This window comes from Pimephales promelas, chromosome 5, assembly GCF_988280905.1.
Source record: "Pimephales promelas chromosome 5, fPimPro1.hap1.1, whole genome shotgun sequence".
Taxonomy (NCBI): domain Eukaryota; kingdom Metazoa; phylum Chordata; class Actinopteri; order Cypriniformes; family Leuciscidae; genus Pimephales; species Pimephales promelas.
This window is the reverse complement of record NC_142773.1, coordinates 25,950,547-25,968,338: the sequence shown is the minus strand read 5'-3', so window position 1 is coordinate 25,968,338 and position 17,792 is coordinate 25,950,547. Positions and strand designations below refer to the sequence as shown.

The window sequence follows — 17,792 nt, the reverse complement described above, 5'->3', positions numbered from 1 at the left end:
GAGCTTAATTTCCAATTACAACTAACAAAAGTTAAGTGCTAAAGGGCTTTGAATTTCCCATATTTTAAAAAAAAAAAAACTATTTTATTTTACAGGTGGTTCATTTCCTGCATTTTGAATTACAGACACATTGTGTTTAGGGTTAACAGAAATTGTAATGAAATTACTGTATAATGTCCTAGCAGAAAATTACTAGTATATTTTCTGTTTTTATTTTTTACAGTTTATCATGGACAGTGAAAATCCATTATGAATAACAATTTAACAAAAAAAATCTGTTTTAAATATATATATAACAAATCAATTACTTAGAATAACAATCATTAAAAACGATTTGAATGTTTTATACTCAAACCCCACAAGTTAGAATTAAGCATTTAAATCCAATTATGTGGCAAGTGTCAAGCTGATTTTAATTTGTGTAATTGAGCATTGGAAAATAATACTGGTCAAATATATACACAGTGTGTTATTTGAATCTGTAATGTTTCTAAAGATACAATAATAACTCCCCCTGCTGTGTAAAATGAAAACTTCAGTCATGAGTGTCTGTAGGAATTAAAGCTGATCAATCAGGGCTGTTACACTGCCACCCAGTCTCTGTGTGAACTTAATGCAAATTGTTTACAATAACCTATGTAGACTGATACTATCTCACTAATATCCTCAAGCTCTGTAGTGATTGACTGGTTAACATTAGCTTACTTTGAGAGGAAAAAAAAAGTTTTTAAATGTAAGCACTGATGCAAACTATTTTCAATGGAATGTAGCTAAAACATGCTTAAAAAGTCGCTGAATATCACTAGATATTCATTTGTTCATTTGTGCAGCCATATCACCCTGTACCCAAGACTGGTTGCCCACTAAAGCTAAGCCAACACTATCTCACGACCAATTCGTACGACTTGGTCGTGAGATCGGGTTGGCTAAGCAGGGCTGAGCCTGGTTAGTACTTGGATGGGAGACCTTCTGAGAAAGTCAGGTTGCTGCTGGAAGAGGTGTTAGTGAGGCCAGCGCTCACCCTGTGGTCTGTGTGGGTCCTAATACACCAGTATAGTGATGGGGACACTATACTGTCAAAAAGCACTGTCCTTCGGATGAGACGTTAAACCGAGGTCCTGACTCTCTGTGGTCACAAAAAATCCCAGGATGACTTTCGAAAGAGTAGGGGTGTAACCCCGGCATCCTGACCAAATTTGCCCAGTGGCCTCTGTCCATCATGACCTCCTAATCATCCCCATATACTGTATATACCAATTGGCTTCATCACTCTGTCTCCTCTCCATCAGTAAGCTGGTGTGTGGTGGGCGTTCTGGCGCAATATGGCTGCCAAGTGGATGCTGCACATTGGTGGTGATTGAGGTGGTGGTTCCCCCCTCTATCTGAAGCGCTTTGAGTGTCCAGAAAGGCGCTAATAAATGTATTGAATTCTTATTATTGTTTACTTCTCTACCAATTCTCTGCCACTTTCTGAGCTCTGTTAGAGTACAATCCAAATACAGCTGAATTGAGACAAAAGCTCTCATGCATCATAAAAGGACAAAAAAAATCAACATGAATGCACTATAAAAAGTATAACTTGCACTTTATTCAAAGACTTCTAAAGTTTTGCGTGAGATACGCCAAGTACAGACTAAAATGGTTTCGTCAAACTGATTTAGTAGTCTAATTCAATGATGATCTTCCACAGTACGTTGTTAACAAAACTGCAACTAAACATTGAGTCAGTGACTTTAATTTGATAACCAGATCAGTCAAATACTTTTCAAGTCACCTTTATTTATTTAGCGTTTTTTACATATTGTTTTAAAGGTACAAAATGCTGGATTTTTCATCACCAGGGGTCGCTAACTTCTTTCAATAACTTACTCCACATTGAGCGGAATTAGTCATGGTTACTATTGCAGTATATAGGTCAAACCTGGTGGAAACCGGGGATGGCGCGGAAATGACGCCATTGACTGGCGACTCCTCACTCCTGCTCACACGACCCGTTTCCTTGGATAAAATCACAATTTTCTCATGATTTACAAATAGTTTGAAACAATTGGGATATTGTAAGTAATCAACTAAACAAAATATATAACGTTGGCCTAGTGGTTTTTGGATATTTTACTGCAAAAATCCTGCATACTGTGCCTTTAAAGCAGCTTTATGGTACGTGTATCATCCGATCATTTGATTTCCAATTGAAAATGAAATAAGCAGAAATTAGAAAATGCCACATTTATTAGTTTTTTTGTTTCTTTAAAAAAAACAAAAACAAAAAAAAAAAAACCGGAAAAAGAGATTTTGGCTTGATTTTTCGTTTTTTAGTTCACAGGCAAAAAAAATGAATACTGCAATCAAAACTGTAATCATAGCCGCGACCCACGTGAATGAGACGGATGATTGACATGATGAGGCAATTAAAAGGGCAAGATAACTTCTGTTAACAAGAAGGGGGAAAAAGTATAATGAAAAAAATTATATAATGACTTTGACTTTTTTGTGTTTTATTGTTTTCAATAAAATAATAGTGAACGGTTGACCACTGAGCCTAAATGGCAATTTCCAAATATTTTTATTTGTTTGTTATAATGGGTATTTTGAGTCACCCGTCTTATTTTGGTAATATTTATTTATTTTTTCATAAAAATTAGCCTATCATCAAATGATTGGATGAGACACTGACCCTTTACAGTGAAAGCAGGAATGTAATCCATACAGCCGCTCAAGAGAAAACAATGATGTCATAGTCCAGCTCAGTTCAGTTCTTATATAATGGTGTCAATGCTGGCAGATCAATAATAGTTTAAGATATTAAGTGTACTTGTACAACATTAAATTACTTTATACATTTATCAATGTTGAAAACAGTATTCAATTTATTTAAAAAAAAACAAACAAACAAATATTTTGTAACATTATGTAACATTATGCCACTTTTGATCAATATAATGTGTGATTGATGAATAAAGTATTAATTTCTTTTAAATACAAACTTTTGAATGGTTTTGTACTACGGTGAGTTAAGGCAGATCTCAACATTTTTATTGAATAAAGTTGACAGTAAAGTATAACTCTAAAAATGCTGGATTGTTATGTTTGGGTCAAATATGGACAAACTCAACTGTTGAGTTTAAAAATGTATGTAAAAATGTAAACCAACATGCAGTCGGGTTTGTTATTTGACCCAAACAATCATTTTTGTGTAGTGTAGGCTTAACATGGCAAGGATAAACTGACGTTTTGGTCTGTTTTTCATACAAGGCTGTAATAGCTTCAGGAGACTTTGTGTAATATAGTACACAAATAATATGGGCTATACTTTTATGATACTGTCAGTGTTTTTATGTCCTTATTGAATCTTGAAAGATTCAGTAGCTGGTCATCATCAAAGCAGGTGAAAGATTAATAAAAGCCATGTGAGTTTGGAATAACATGAGCGTGAGTAGCCTACATGATGACATCATTTGTATTTTGAAATATCCCTTTATGATGTCTGAACCGAGCCTCTGGTCAAAGATGTACCGATGACAGAGAGAATGTATGGTACAAGATCAGAGAAGATATTTTGGATCAAGAGGGCAGGTGGTCAGATGGTGGGTGGTAGAAAGCTTAGCAGCTTCTACTCTGGCATGGTCTCAAAAAAGTCTGGATCTGAGTGTGTTGTGTATTTGACTGTGGGCTACTGATGTTGACCACTTTGTTTTAGAAGTAGATGAAGTTTTTTGGCAGTGCAATATCCTGGCTACACTGCTCAGGTAAAGAGGTAAAAAAGGACTTCATCTGAAACCTTCACTGCACAACTTACACAAACAAATAAAGCTAAGCAAGTAAAGAGGTAAAAAGGAAGTTGATGAGGAATGCAAATGGCATTCAGCTGAACATTTCACTTCACTGCTTTCTATCTATCTATCTATCTATCTGTCTATCTGTCTATCTGTCTATCCGTCTATCCGTCTATCCGTCCGTCCGTCCGTCCGTCCGTCCGTCCGTCCGTCCGTCCGTCCATCCATCCATCCATCCATCCATCCATCCATCCATCCATCCATCCATCCATCCATCCATCCATCCATCCATCCATCCATCCATCCATCTATCTATCTATCTATCTATCTATCTATCTATCTATCTATCTATCAATCTATCCATCTATCTATCTATCTATAACAATACCGATTGTTTCAAAGCAGCTTTACAGTGAAAGCACTGGAATATAATATACAGCCACTATAGAGAAAACAGTGATATCATCGTCCAGCTCAGTTCAGTTCTCATAATGGTCTCATATAAAATGTCAAAAGCTTTTGAGTTTTAACATGTGGTGTCTTTGAGAAGATTTAATCTCTGTTTGTAGATTTAATCTTCTCAAAAATTTAATCTTCTATAGGTTTGTTACACCTATAAAATAAAAAATAAAAATAAAAACAACTGATGATTAATCTCATGGTTTCTTTCTTCTTGTTTTAATGAAAACCAAAACACAGCCAATGTAACAATGGTTTGCCTAGGCCCTATATGTTTTATACAGAGTGGTGTATTGATAGGCTATACATAAACAGTTTAGTTGATAATCCTAATTTTTTTTAGTAAAATTAGGCCAGTGGTCAGCTCAACATAAAAACGCTTTGACGTTTTGCACTAGGAGGACACAATATAAATTACCTACATAGGCCTACCTTGAACATTAATAGTAGGCTACATACGTTTCTGCATAAGAAAGATGTGATGACTGTTCTTGAATTATTTGATTTGACTGTTAGGAACCATTTTTGAGGTTTGGGTAGATTGTTTTGATTGATACCTGCAGTTTTTCTCCAAGCCAGTATGTGCCGCTAAACTCCAAATCACACGCAAGTTTCATTTGGGGAAGTTCTCGCGTGAACATCCTGCAGACACAGTGGATTGAAATTTCTAAAGCTCTCAGAGTTGTCAACAAATATCTGCGGAGCTGCATATCCACATTTACATCGAGTTGACCCAATAAAAACTTGCAGGCTGAAGAACCGTCTCATCTGTGCTCAAATAAGCACCGTTCAGTGCAAGCAGTGCGCTTGCTGAAAGTTTCTGGCTATTTTCTCTCATCTGTGACGCTTTAGCTTGTTAGCGTACCTCCCACAGCCGCCCGGATGCGGTGAAGCCCCGCAGCTTTAGCTTCAGCTCTGGCCTTCCGACGTGCACGAGCGGCTTCAATCATGTCAAGCACTCGGCAGCAGCAGCAGCAGTCCGGCGGTGCAGCGGGGTCCGTCCCCGGGACGAGCTCTGGGGGAATGAGCTGCAGCAGTGGCAGCGGAGCCGGTGGAGCGAACAGCGGGGGCAGCGGCGCTCAGAACGGGAACAGCTCTGGCAACGGAGTGTCCTCGCGGACTCTGGGATCGGTAGCCGAGGGACAGAGTTCTCGACTGGCTTCGTCAAGCAGGAAAAGACCCCTGTACAACGGTCTGATCAATCCCTATGAGGACAAGAGTAACGATTTTGTATGGTAAGTCCCTGCAGAGGTCTAAATCCAGCAGTAACGTCATCACTTTGTTTGTTTTGAACAATTTCTCACACGCGGGCTTAATTGCAAGTGTCTGGCAAATCCTGTGATTTACTCTGCACTTAATCATTTCATTCTATGGATGAAGCTATTGATAATTGTCAACATGGTGTGAAAGGGGAAATTTCCCCCATGAAGGAACGTACCGTCATGTTGTTTTGGACCTGTATGATTTCCCTTTTTTGTGTGTTGTGTACAAAATCAGATATTACACACTCCCGGGTTCACAGACAAGGTTTAAGCTAAGCCTAGTCTCAGACTAAAGTGCATGTTTGAGCTGTTTTAACTGAAAGAAAATTGTATTGGCATATCTTAAAATATGTCATTGCCATTGTTTTGTCTCAATATTTAATATTTTAGTAATAATTCAGAGCTACTTAGAGGCACTGATTGAACTAAGGCTTAATCCTGGCTTAATCTAAGCCCTGTCTGTGAAACCAGGCCATAATATTAGAAACTGACAATTTGTTGTCAAAGTTTTTCTTTTTTTTTTTGTTAACAATCCCAGAAAGTTTAATGATTAACTTGTGTGTGTGTTCAAATTATGTTTATGCTTTAACTTACCCTTTCAGTCAAAATTATGCTGATAATATAATTTGTTTATTGAAAATCATTTTAAATAGTGGTCTCAAGACTTTTAAACTCTACTGTATTACTCAAAATAACAGTCAAGTCTCAGCTTTTTTTTGTGATGTTTTAGAAAAGGGAAGCAAGCCTCGCATGTCATGATTTTTTGTTTGTTATTTCTCAACAGCCCTATATGTTTTGAGATGATAGAGGAAGCTCACATGACAAAGTGTGGACACAGTTTCTGGTGAGAAACACTTGTTCTCTAAACCAATCATTTATTATATCTTCCAGACTATTTATAGATTTTGATCAAAAAATCATGTCTTCATTTCTATTCAGTTATAAATGTATACGACAGAGTTTGGAGGACAGCAACAGATGCCCAAAATGCAATTATATCATTGACAATGTGGATCAACTTTACCCCAACTTCTTAGGTATGTGTGTATGCTAATGCATGTCAGTTTTTTTTTTTGCATACTTAATGTCCTCAAACGTTATTTTTACTTACCACATAAAGTATTATATATATATATATATATATATTTCTAAGCAAATAAGGTTGATATTTTTTTCAGTGATTCTCTAATTGTTTTACAGTGAATGAACTGATCCTGAAACAAAAACAGAGATCTGAAGAGAAGCGTCTGAAACGAGATCATCCTGTACGTGCACCAAAGCTCACCATTTCTATAATGAGTGGAAACTTCTTAAACACATTTTATTAACTTTTGCAGATAATTTATAGCACAAAAAACGATGTCTTATCGTTTGTTTCTTATGCTGTTTACAGAATGGAACCAAATGGCAGGTTTTTCAGGATGTCCTTGGTGCAGATCAAGAGAATATGGATTTAGCCAATGTCAACTATATATTAGAGTACCTGTTGCAAAAAAAGAAACAACTGGAGGCGGTTGGTATACTTACAGATAATATTACTGTTGCTTGATGCTACACTTCTGGGTTCTTCAGACACTCTGGGAATAGCCGGAGTATTAGCGTTTCATTCACATTCTATGGAAGCCTATTGCATTCACTTGAAGAAAAAAAAAATCGACACAGTTTTTCTGAATTAACGACATGATTTCATAAAAACAGAGAAAAATATTTTTCGAGAAAAATATATCTCATAATTCTGAGATATAATGAACTCTTTAATTCATAAAAACAGCAAAGACTTTTCCATGAACAATTATCTTGTAATTCTGAGATAATTAACTCGTTAATTCAGAAAAACAGAGCAAAAACTCTTTTTCCATGAAAAAGTATCTCGTAATTCTGAGATAATAATTCAGAAAAACAGAGTAGATTTTGTTTCTTCAAGTGAATGCAATACGCTTCCGTAACATTCAGCTGCAACTGACTGTAAATTGTGGTCTATGGTGTTGAAACACCTATGATTGTTGGAGATGGCTATTCTGTAGTTTTTGGTGGATAAAAATAAACCCAAATTTGACAGAAATCATATTCACTCACCCCCTAATGTGACAAACCACTGTTACACTTTAAATTCCAAAGTGTAACTGGTGAGAATACAAATATAAGGCCAAATAAACCACAAACCGGTATTTTACCACACTGCAGCATGGCACATGAGTTCTTGTGAAGGAATATACATGGTCAAAATCTGCAGTTAATAAGTCTGATTGATGTCAAAGGTTAAATGTGATCTATTTATATAAACTTTTTATTAAAACTTAATCAGCATTAACAATCAGCATTATTATAGTGCTTAAAAGATATGTCGCTTAAAGCTGCTTGTGTGAAGAGCCTGGAAGCGTTGCTGATTATCATCATAGGCCATAATAATTTGTTTTATAAAGGCACCCCCCCCCATCTTCTTCCTCATCTTTTGCTGATCTCTATTCACAGGAATCACAAGCTGCTCAGCGCCAGATCTTAATGGAATTCCTGAAAGAAGCCAGAAGAAATAAAAGAGAGGTTTAGCCTCCACATCTATTTTTAAAATGTTGAATAATGTAGATTTGACAGCTATGAGGTCATTAACTCATAAAGTCTCCCTGTCTTTACTTCAACAGCAACTGGAGCAGTTACAAAAAGAACTGAACTTTTTGGAAGAGGATATCAAACGAGTTGAGGTCAGTTTAGCATGGTGACCCAGAATTGTCAGAGATGGGAACTTTTTTTTTTTAATGGTCTAGCATATAGATGTTTTGTATTTTTCTAAGGACATTTTCACACCTGGGTCGTTTGGAGCATTTGTTTCTGGTGCGTTTTTCTCCCTTAGTTTGGTTCATTTAGGCATTCATGAACACGGTTATTGTGCTTCAATCTGTACCAAAACAATTGATCCGAGACCGCCTGAACGAGGTGCGTCTGATTGAAAATGAACTCTGGGGCGGTTTGGTTGAGGGGAGAAAGCAATATCACCAAGCAGTATCGTAATTCATAACGGGAAATGTTATATCAATGCAGCAGTATCTGATTTTGTTTTTGTGGTAAAAAACCAAAGTCTTCATCTATGTAATTGCTCTTCTCCATGCATTGCAAGAAGCCCTTATTCCCGCTCTAAATGCATTCTAAATTTTATATATGTATATATATATATAGTGTATATATATTTCAATATAATTATTCAATGTGTATAGGTTATCAGTTAGAGAGGGAATCAAGGCTATATTCATATAAGTGTTTGCGTGTTACAGATAGATCCACAATAAGCCGCAAAGCGAACTTTTTACTTGTTGGAACAGGTGAACTCACCAATAAGGGGACAATTTTACTCGCATGTGTTTTGCATAAACACATTTTGTTGCGCTTTGAAATGTTGCCCCGTGAAAGCGAACCGAACCAAGAAAAAAATGCTAGTCTCTTTTTCAGAACAAAGAAAACGATCTATGGGTGTGAAAAGTAATATAAACATGTATATGATTATATACCCCTGTTCGAAAGTTTAGAGCTGGGAATTTTTTGATTTTTGAAGGAAGTCTTATATATTTTCTATTTGATCAAAAATACAGTAAAAAGAAGAATACAGTGAAATACCATAACTTTTTTCTATTTGAATATATATTTTAAAGTGTAATTTATTGCTATGGCGGCAAAGCTGAATTTTCAGCAGTCATTACTCCAGTCTTCAGTGTCGCATGATCTTCAGAAATCATTCTTCTAATATCCTGACTTGCTGTTCAGGAAACATTTGTTATCAATGTTGAAAAAAAGTTGTACTGCTGAATAATTTTGTGGAAATTGCGATATGTTTTTAACATCACTTTGATGAATAGAAAGTCCAAAGCAACAGCATTTATTTTAAATATTAAATATTTTGTAATATAATATTATAATTGTATACTGTCACTTATAATCAGTTTGTGTCTTTGCTGAATGGAAGTGTCACTGACCTTCAACTTTTGAACAGTAGTGTACATCTGATGCGTATGATTTCTTTTTTCTTTTTTTTTTTAAGGAAATGAGCGGTATGTACTCACCAGTGAGTGACATGGACCCCAATTTAGATAGTACTGTACCTCAGTTTGAAGCTCCCTCACCTGCACCCAGGTAAGACTGCGTTTTATACTGCTACTATGTTCTATACTTCTCACACATGAGATGCTAACCTAAGTATTGACATTTACGCTGTATTTTTGCATAAAAAAAAAAAAAAATTCTAATCTTGTTTCTGTCTACAGCAGTAGCATAATAGACCCCCCAGAATACATTCAGCCCCCTTTTGGTGCAAGCTCGCAGGTAACTTGTTTTTTTTTCTTCCCGGTTGCTGTTATAGCTGGTTAATATCCCTTGGAGTAATGCTGACATTCACTGTTTATTGTTATTACTTTTAGGGTAAAAGACAAACATGGTACAACAGCACTCTGGCATCACGGCGGAAGAGACTGACGGCACACTTTGAGGATCTAGAGCAGTGTTATTTCTCCAATAGGATGTCTCGCATAACGGGTTGGTTGATTCAAACCAATGTTATTTATTTAAAAAAAATATATATATATATACTGTTATTATACAATCTCTTTTCTTGGTAATAGATGACAGCAGGACTGTTAACCAGCTGGATGATTTCATGGAGTGTCTTTCAAAATTTACCCGTTACAACTCTGTGAGGCCTCTGGCCACCCTCTCCTATGCTAGTGACCTCTATAATGGCTCCAGTATTGTGTCCAGGTAAGGTTGCAAAGACTTAATTGAAGTGGGTTAAGACCACATGTTGTTGGACTTTAATCTTTGTTCGGTTCCTTTTCTGATGTAACCAGCAGAGGGTAGTATTGTATTACTGAATAACATCTGATTGAGCATTTTGAAGACTATTTTCCAAAAGTTGGAATTGTGGCCTTTTTCAAGGTGTGCTTTAATGTATATCCATTTTTTTTCCTTTGATTTCCATCCTAATACTTCTCATTAATCAGTCATTAATTACAGTTGTCTAAACCTCAAGTACAACATAACACCTTGACAGTTCTTAGCTTATTTATTGTTGAAATGTTAGCTTGTGGTTTAATGGTGAATTAGATGTTAATAGGCTGATTTTTTCGGCTTATTTATAAATTGCTTCGCAAAAAACATTCATAAAAAATAAATAAATAAATTGGATTACAAATCTCGCTGTATGCTTGATATTTTGACTAAATACTGCACTTTTGATCAGTTCTTTTCATCAAAAAATCCAGAAAAAAATGTATCACTGTTTCCACAAAAATAATGAGCTGCACAACTGTTTTGATCATTGATAATAGAAAGTGTTACTTGCACATGTTAATGTTAAGCGGCATAGTGGAATGATTTCTGAATGTGTTCTATATATTCAAATAATTAATGAGCATAAGAGACTTTCAAGACCCTAAACTTTTAAACAATTTGTGTATATTTCATAGGGTACTTTCTTGTTCTGCTTTAACAGTGCAGGAAACACTATCTGAGTGTTTCAGAATTGTTTCTTCCGCATCAGTGAAAGATAGCAGACATTCAGGAACTGTTAACGAAACGTCATTATGAATCATTTGGTTCAGTTCTCAATTCCCAACCATAGAATTGGGCTTTTAAATATAATCAATTGGCTCAAACCAACTGTAATTTTCGTATTTAATGTAATGTTCAGTAATAAAACCTTGTTTGGCTTTCATCACACACACACACACACACACACACACACATTTTTCAGACATCCCTGTATCTCCTAAGCGGCTGAGTGGCTGTTTGGATGCATTACAGCTCTGGTCTCTTTCAGTTTCCTTGTTTCAGTGGAAGTAGAGCAGATAATGAGCATGCCACAGTCAGGAGAACTCGCTGTGTTAACACTTGTTCTGTCTCCTCTCTTTTCCCCTCTTTTGCAGCATTGAGTTTGACCGCGACTGTGATTACTTTGCCATTGCCGGTGTCACTAAGAAAATTAAAGTGTTTGAATACGGCACTGTGATCCAGGATGCTGTGGACATTCATTATCCTGTCAACGAGATGACATGTAACTCCAAAATTAGGTATAAATAGTATCTGAAATCAGGGGTTGGCCTGAATGTTCTTGGTGGATTATGCAGTGGCATAGTGTGTCACATTTTCTTCTGTCTTATCTCTTTCCAGCTGTATCAGCTGGAGTAGCTATCACAAAAATCTGTTGGCTAGCAGTGACTATGAGGGGACTGTCATTCTTTGGGATGGGTTCACAGGTCAGAGGTCAAAGGTCTACCAGGTACCCTTATGTGTTGGGCTGCACATTCATTATTCTTATACCCCTTTCAGTAGGAGAGCAATTTGCTACATTTTCCTTATTAACTCTCAAACTATTACAGATCTACATGTCATATTTAGTTGTAAGAAACATAAATGTATTGCAAAAATAATAGTGCTATTAATATACAGTTATTATTTTTATAACGTTTTCAAAAGAAGTCTCTTATGCTCACCAAGGATGCATTTGTTTGATTTTAAATATACAGAACTAAACAGTAATATTGTAAAATATTAAAATAACACTTTCTATTTGAATATAATAATTCCTATGATAGCAAAGCATTTTTAACAAAATATTCAGAACTTCAGAAATGATTTTAATATACTGATTTGGTGCTCAACAAACATTTTTTTATTATCATCAAAATTAAAACAGTTGTGCTTTTTATATATATATATATATATATATATATATATATATATATATATATATATATTTTTTTTTTTTTTTTTTGTGGAAACCATGGTAGAAAAAAAAAACATGCAGGTTTTTTGTATACATGCATTTATTGTGATCTTTATTCAATTTAATTTGTCCTTGCTCAATAAAAGTATTAATTTATTTCAAGAAAAAAAAAAGCACTGACCCCAAACGTTTTTGTGTTAGTTTTGATTAATGATTAATTTTATTATTTTCTTCAATTAATGAGGTAAAAAAAAAAAATCTGTATATAATATGAACACATGTATACATAAACGTATTCTTAACAATGTGCAAATTAAAGGATATAAAATAATGACTATACATATGAATGTACTGTAGGCTATGCATTGTGTGATTAAACAGAAGCACAAACTATTTTTATCATCAGTTGGATTAGCTGTTGCATCCTTAAATATATTTACATTGAGCTGTGGGTTAATTTTGAATTTAATTTGCAATATAACACATGACGTGTGTAATTTGCAATTCCTTTAGACTTAATCTAAGTTAGATTTTGATTTTCACAGGAGCATGAAAAGCGGTGTTGGAGTGTCGATTTCAACCTCATGGATCCCAAGCTCTTAGCATCGGGATCTGATGACGCAAAAGGTATTTTTTACAACTGAACTGTTCCGATATTGTTATTTGATTTGGGATTCTTACAGAGATATTCTTCTATAAATACTTATGAATACACTCTTCATCCCAGTCAAGTTGTGGTCCACCAACCTGGACAATTCAGTAGCCAGCATTGAAGCGAAGGCCAATGTATGCTGTGTCAAGTTTAGTCCATCCTCTCGATATCACCTTGCCTTTGGTTGTGCAGGTACATAATTCATTTGAATCGATCTATTAAAAGTTTTACTTCCTGCAATAATCGTAAAACTTTTCAGCTCATTCGTATTCCTTTCCAGACCACTGTGTGCACTACTATGACCTGAGAAACACTAAGCAGCCCATCATGGTTTTCAAAGGCCACAGGAAAGCAGTGTCCTACGCCAAGTTTGTCAACGGAGAAGAAATTGTGTCTGCGTATGTTTACACTGAAAACTCTTGTACTTTTTCTTTTATCAGTGGAAAATGCATGTCATGGTACCTACCTACTGTATATTGGTATCACAATACTTAAACAAAATATCAGCTTTTGCAACAGTAGCGGTTTACAATGTTACACAAATATTGGTTATACATTTCTTAATCTTTAAATCAACTAGAACCATGATCCAAACCGTGCTGTTGCACCACTAATTACAAACAATTTTTGAGTTGCTTTAACATTAAAGTTACATTTTGACATCCCCAGCTCAACGGACAGCCAGCTGAAACTCTGGAATGTGAACAAGCCTCATTGTTTGCGCTCCTTCAAAGGCCACATCAACGAGAAGAACTTTGTGGGTCTGGCATCTAATGGAGATTATGTAGCATGTGGTGAGTGGCACTATGAAAAATTGGTTAAAGGTTTACTTTTGGCACAAAACAGGTTTGGTTTATAATCAAAGCTGTGATGATGATGCTGTTTGATTTAAACTTCCTCTGATCATTCAAATCAGTTTATTATTAAAGAAAAAGGAGAACAAATCAAACTTTTACATTGTAATACATATTTATGTGGTGTAAAAACCCTCAATAATGTTCTCACTTCATACCCCACCCACAGGAAGTGAAAACAACTCACTGTACTTGTACTACAAGGGGCTCTCTAAGACGCTGCTGACTTTCAAGTTTGACACTGTGAAGAGTGTGTTGGACAAGGACAAGAAAGAGGACGACACCAATGAATTTGTCAGTGCAGTGTGCTGGCGAGCTCTACCTGATGGGGTATGATTCGGTCTTATCTCACTTACATTTAGATGATAAATCACTCTTCTAGAACCGACAGTAGAACATGACCTGGTAGGGCCATGGGGGCATATGGAGACTGTAGAACTGAACTTGTTGGTACATCAAGGACAAGTAATGGCAGGCTAGAATAGCGCAGTGGGTAGGAAGAAGGTTGGTGTGCATCCGCTTTCAGAAATCCATGCTAATTAAACCCACACTCCTCTGCTTCGCTGTCTAAATAGTGTGGTTGGCTGTAAAAGGCATTCCTATAAAGTCATCTTTTAGCCCATGGCTAATTTACCATGTGAAGTGCTGTATTTATTAACCAAGAAGATTTATAATGTTTACTCTCCTCCTTTAGGAGGAGGACCAAACAGGGATGTCACGATTACGACATTTTGTGATTAATGATTTAATTGTCTTGGCTTTCTTTTAGAATATGTGGGGTAATTTCACAGGGTCACAATAATATTATAAACAATATGATGTGATTTTTTTTTCTTTTTTTTTTCTTCCAATTTTTAATATATTATAACATAATATACTAATGTTTAAAATATATCTCTTTAGGATGCTTTAGTTTTTAGTTTTCCAAACACGGCCAAACTGAATGATGTATTATAGCAATATAATGTTGATAATAATAATAATAATATATCATTATTATTATAGCGATATAATGTTGATAATAATAATAATAATAATAATTTATTATTATTATTATAGAACATGAGACTGCTATTATGGAACAGTGATAGATAGTGTGTGTGTGTATTTGTTAACTTTGTATGATGTGTCTGTAAAATTTGCATAAAAAGCACATTTTTGGGCTGTTAAAGTTAAGTGAAACCAAAGTCTGCGATCCGGTGTTATGATTAGGGTTGGGTATCGAGTATCGATTGGAACCGAGACTAACTTTTCGTTTTTCCCGGAATCGTTCAAAAGTTAAAATTTCGATTCCTAGTTTCGATATTCACAGTCCGCCGAGCGGAAGAAGAAACCGCTGAACAACACCAACGAAGAAGCGTCTACCGGAAGTGTTGGCATAACCACGCGAGTCGAACATGAGTACCTTACGTCGGCGATCCAAAGTGTGGCTTCACTTTTCTAAAAATAACGAAATCTCGGCAAAATGCAAAATTTGTGACAAAAGGAGTATTTTTACAGAAGGAGTATTTCCTTCAGAAAGGCCGTTGGTTAGCAAGGTTAGCTAAACTTTTTTGACCCTGCCTCTTAAAAGAATCGCAATCGAGAATCGTTAGGAACCGGAATCGAAACAAGGAATCGGAATCGGAGTCAGAATCGTTCAAATTCAAACGATACCCAACCCTAGTTATGATGGTATTATTTATGTAGCCTTATAGTGTGTATTACTATTATGAATTAGCTTTTATATTTTCAGTGTTTATTTTCATTTTAGGTCAAGTTTTAGGATTTTTTTTTTTGTGCTTTTGTAATTATTTAAAAAAATGTTTTTTTTTTTAAACGTTTCGATACAGCTTTATTTTTGTTTTAGTTTTAGCAATTCTAGTACTTCATCTTAAACTTGTTTTAGTTGCCAAGGCATATTCGCTGACATTACCAGTTTATTTGGTGTGCTCGCACAACTCACTAGATACAAAAATTAGCCATTTCTATTTTCACTTATAATTCATTATATTTTCTTATGTGAATGCTACTATGCCATTAAAATGGAAAATGCACAGTAATTGTGGTATCCCAAAGAATTAACATGACCATAATTTTGATAAAGCCTCATCAGCTCAGAAATCTTAGAAAATACAAAATGTGGATTCATGCTATGCCTGATTTTTCAGCTGAAACCCCCATGTAAACATTTACGTCTACTTCCAGATCCCTTGTGTATTACGTACCTTTTATACTTGACATTTTCCCAGAGAAAAAAAAAAAAAAACCCACAATAATTGTGTGCAAAACCAATGTGCTGACCTGACTGAATTTCTGCTTAGTGTCTTGGTCTTAATTAATTGCCTTTCTCATCCGAATATAAATTATGTAGAAGTAAAATGTCAAGGCCTTTTTTTGAACGTATAACAATAATGAAGTGCAAACTGAGACTGACCTGGATGGTTTATGCATATCCCTGACAGCCAAAAACATTGTCAGACCACCTTCCCACTCGAGATTCAGTCAAATAATGTTTGTCACATTCTACCAATGTACTTTCTCTGTTTTGATTCTCAGGAGTCAAATGTGCTGATTGCAGCCAACAGTCAAGGAACAATCAAGGTGAGTTGTACTGCAAAACAAACTGAATAGCTCCACACAGGTCGATATATTCACTGCTGAGTGCTCTATTACTAAAAGCAGGAGGATCTGTAGTTACATTCACTCAGTTTTGGAATATTGCATCCATTTCTCAAAACTCTAAATTGATACTAAGCATGAATTGTGCCATATAAATGCCCCCCCCCCCCCCCTCCCCTCCCCATTTCTGAAGGTACTTGAGCTAGTCTGAAGGTCCACTCAAATCAGTCGTCGGAGCCTACTAAAGAACTGTTGCTTCACTGGCGGGTTGATGGAAGGATGCTAAAGCTGGACAAAACTGAAGCAAACATTTCCAAGGAAACAACCAGCAGAAATGGTTTTTATCAGCATTATATTTGTAAAAGACTTGATCATTCTGCATCGTCAAACTATCGCTGTATGTGAAATGTCGAGCTGTTTGTGCTGACAGGGAGATGAGTGTGAATGCCTTTTTGAATAAATTGTTGAATAAATGTATTAACAAGTTATTGTTGAATAACTGAACATCGCTAAATGTGGAGGGGAAGAAACCTTCTCAAGCGAAACTGGTTTAAAACCTTTACTAGAGGTGATTCTAGCCAGAACAAGAGCTATGAGGCGTTTTTGAGGCCAAAGCACAAGACCATAACACAATGAAATACGTCTTGTTTTAGAAATTAGCTGTCTTTGATTATTTTGAGCCTGTTGTATCCATTTACTTGTTTTCGTTTTTTGATAAACTGCGTCTGTTTATCCATAAGATATGTGTTGGCATATTCTGATGGTCTCCCCAAATTAAATTACAGGACTTTTCTTTAGCTTTTCTGTTGGTTATGTGGATGTCTATATCAATGGTATTTTTTTTTTTAGGTATTTAGAATATACTCTTAATTTGGTGTTTACCACATTTTGAAATGATTTCATTATCGTAAAGTCCCAGGAAGTCATATACTCATCAGACCACCTTTGCATGAGGTTCTTCTCAGTTTTTTCCAAGTGTTTATTCACTGATGCGGAGGGCTCTTCCACATGGTCACAACTGATCAAACATGGACTAAATTATAACTCATTGAGGCTTAATGACACTATGTATACTTCATTGGGATTATTTAACACCACCCATAACATTGCTGCTTTTTCTTCTTCTTGTACAAGTGTTATTTATTTTAATAATTTATAGAAATTGTGTGAACATTGGACCCATAATAGCCTTTAGGTTTCAAGCTTTATTCGTAAGTCCTCTGTTGCATCTCAGTAATTCTGTTTGTTTATTTACTCATTTTAACTTTCATTTGAATGAATAAATGATTTTCTCCCCTTTGGTTACGTTCTGTGTTTATCTTTGCATTTATGCGTTAGAATTGTATTTAGACTGTAATATTAGACAATATGAGTTTTAAACACTTTCTATTGCAGACAGAGTTGCATCAGGGTAAGTTTGCTGTCTACTCTCTCCACTGTATTATATTTTAAAGTAGTTTCCTGGCTGTGTAGAAGTCAAGCAGT

General features: G+C 35.6%; 1 protein-coding gene across 1 annotated transcript; it reads left to right on the top strand.

The window, feature by feature from the left end:
* Positions 1 to 4,873: 4,873 nt before the first annotated feature.
* Positions 4,874 to 16,784, top strand: cop1 (COP1 E3 ubiquitin ligase). The gene is made up of 20 exons (XM_039654746.2): positions 4,874 to 5,467; positions 6,279 to 6,338; positions 6,434 to 6,531; positions 6,695 to 6,759; positions 6,888 to 7,007; positions 7,967 to 8,035; positions 8,134 to 8,193; positions 9,522 to 9,613; positions 9,745 to 9,802; positions 9,898 to 10,012; positions 10,099 to 10,234; positions 11,401 to 11,544; positions 11,645 to 11,753; positions 12,746 to 12,827; positions 12,928 to 13,044; positions 13,133 to 13,250; positions 13,522 to 13,646; positions 13,876 to 14,036; positions 16,245 to 16,289; positions 16,501 to 16,784. Exons 1-20 carry the CDS (start codon positions 5,181 to 5,183, stop codon positions 16,516 to 16,518), a joined length of 2,079 nt encoding a protein of 692 aa, XP_039510680.2. The 5' UTR covers positions 4,874 to 5,180; the 3' UTR covers positions 16,519 to 16,784.
* The last annotated feature ends 1,008 nt before the right edge of the window (positions 16,785 to 17,792 follow it).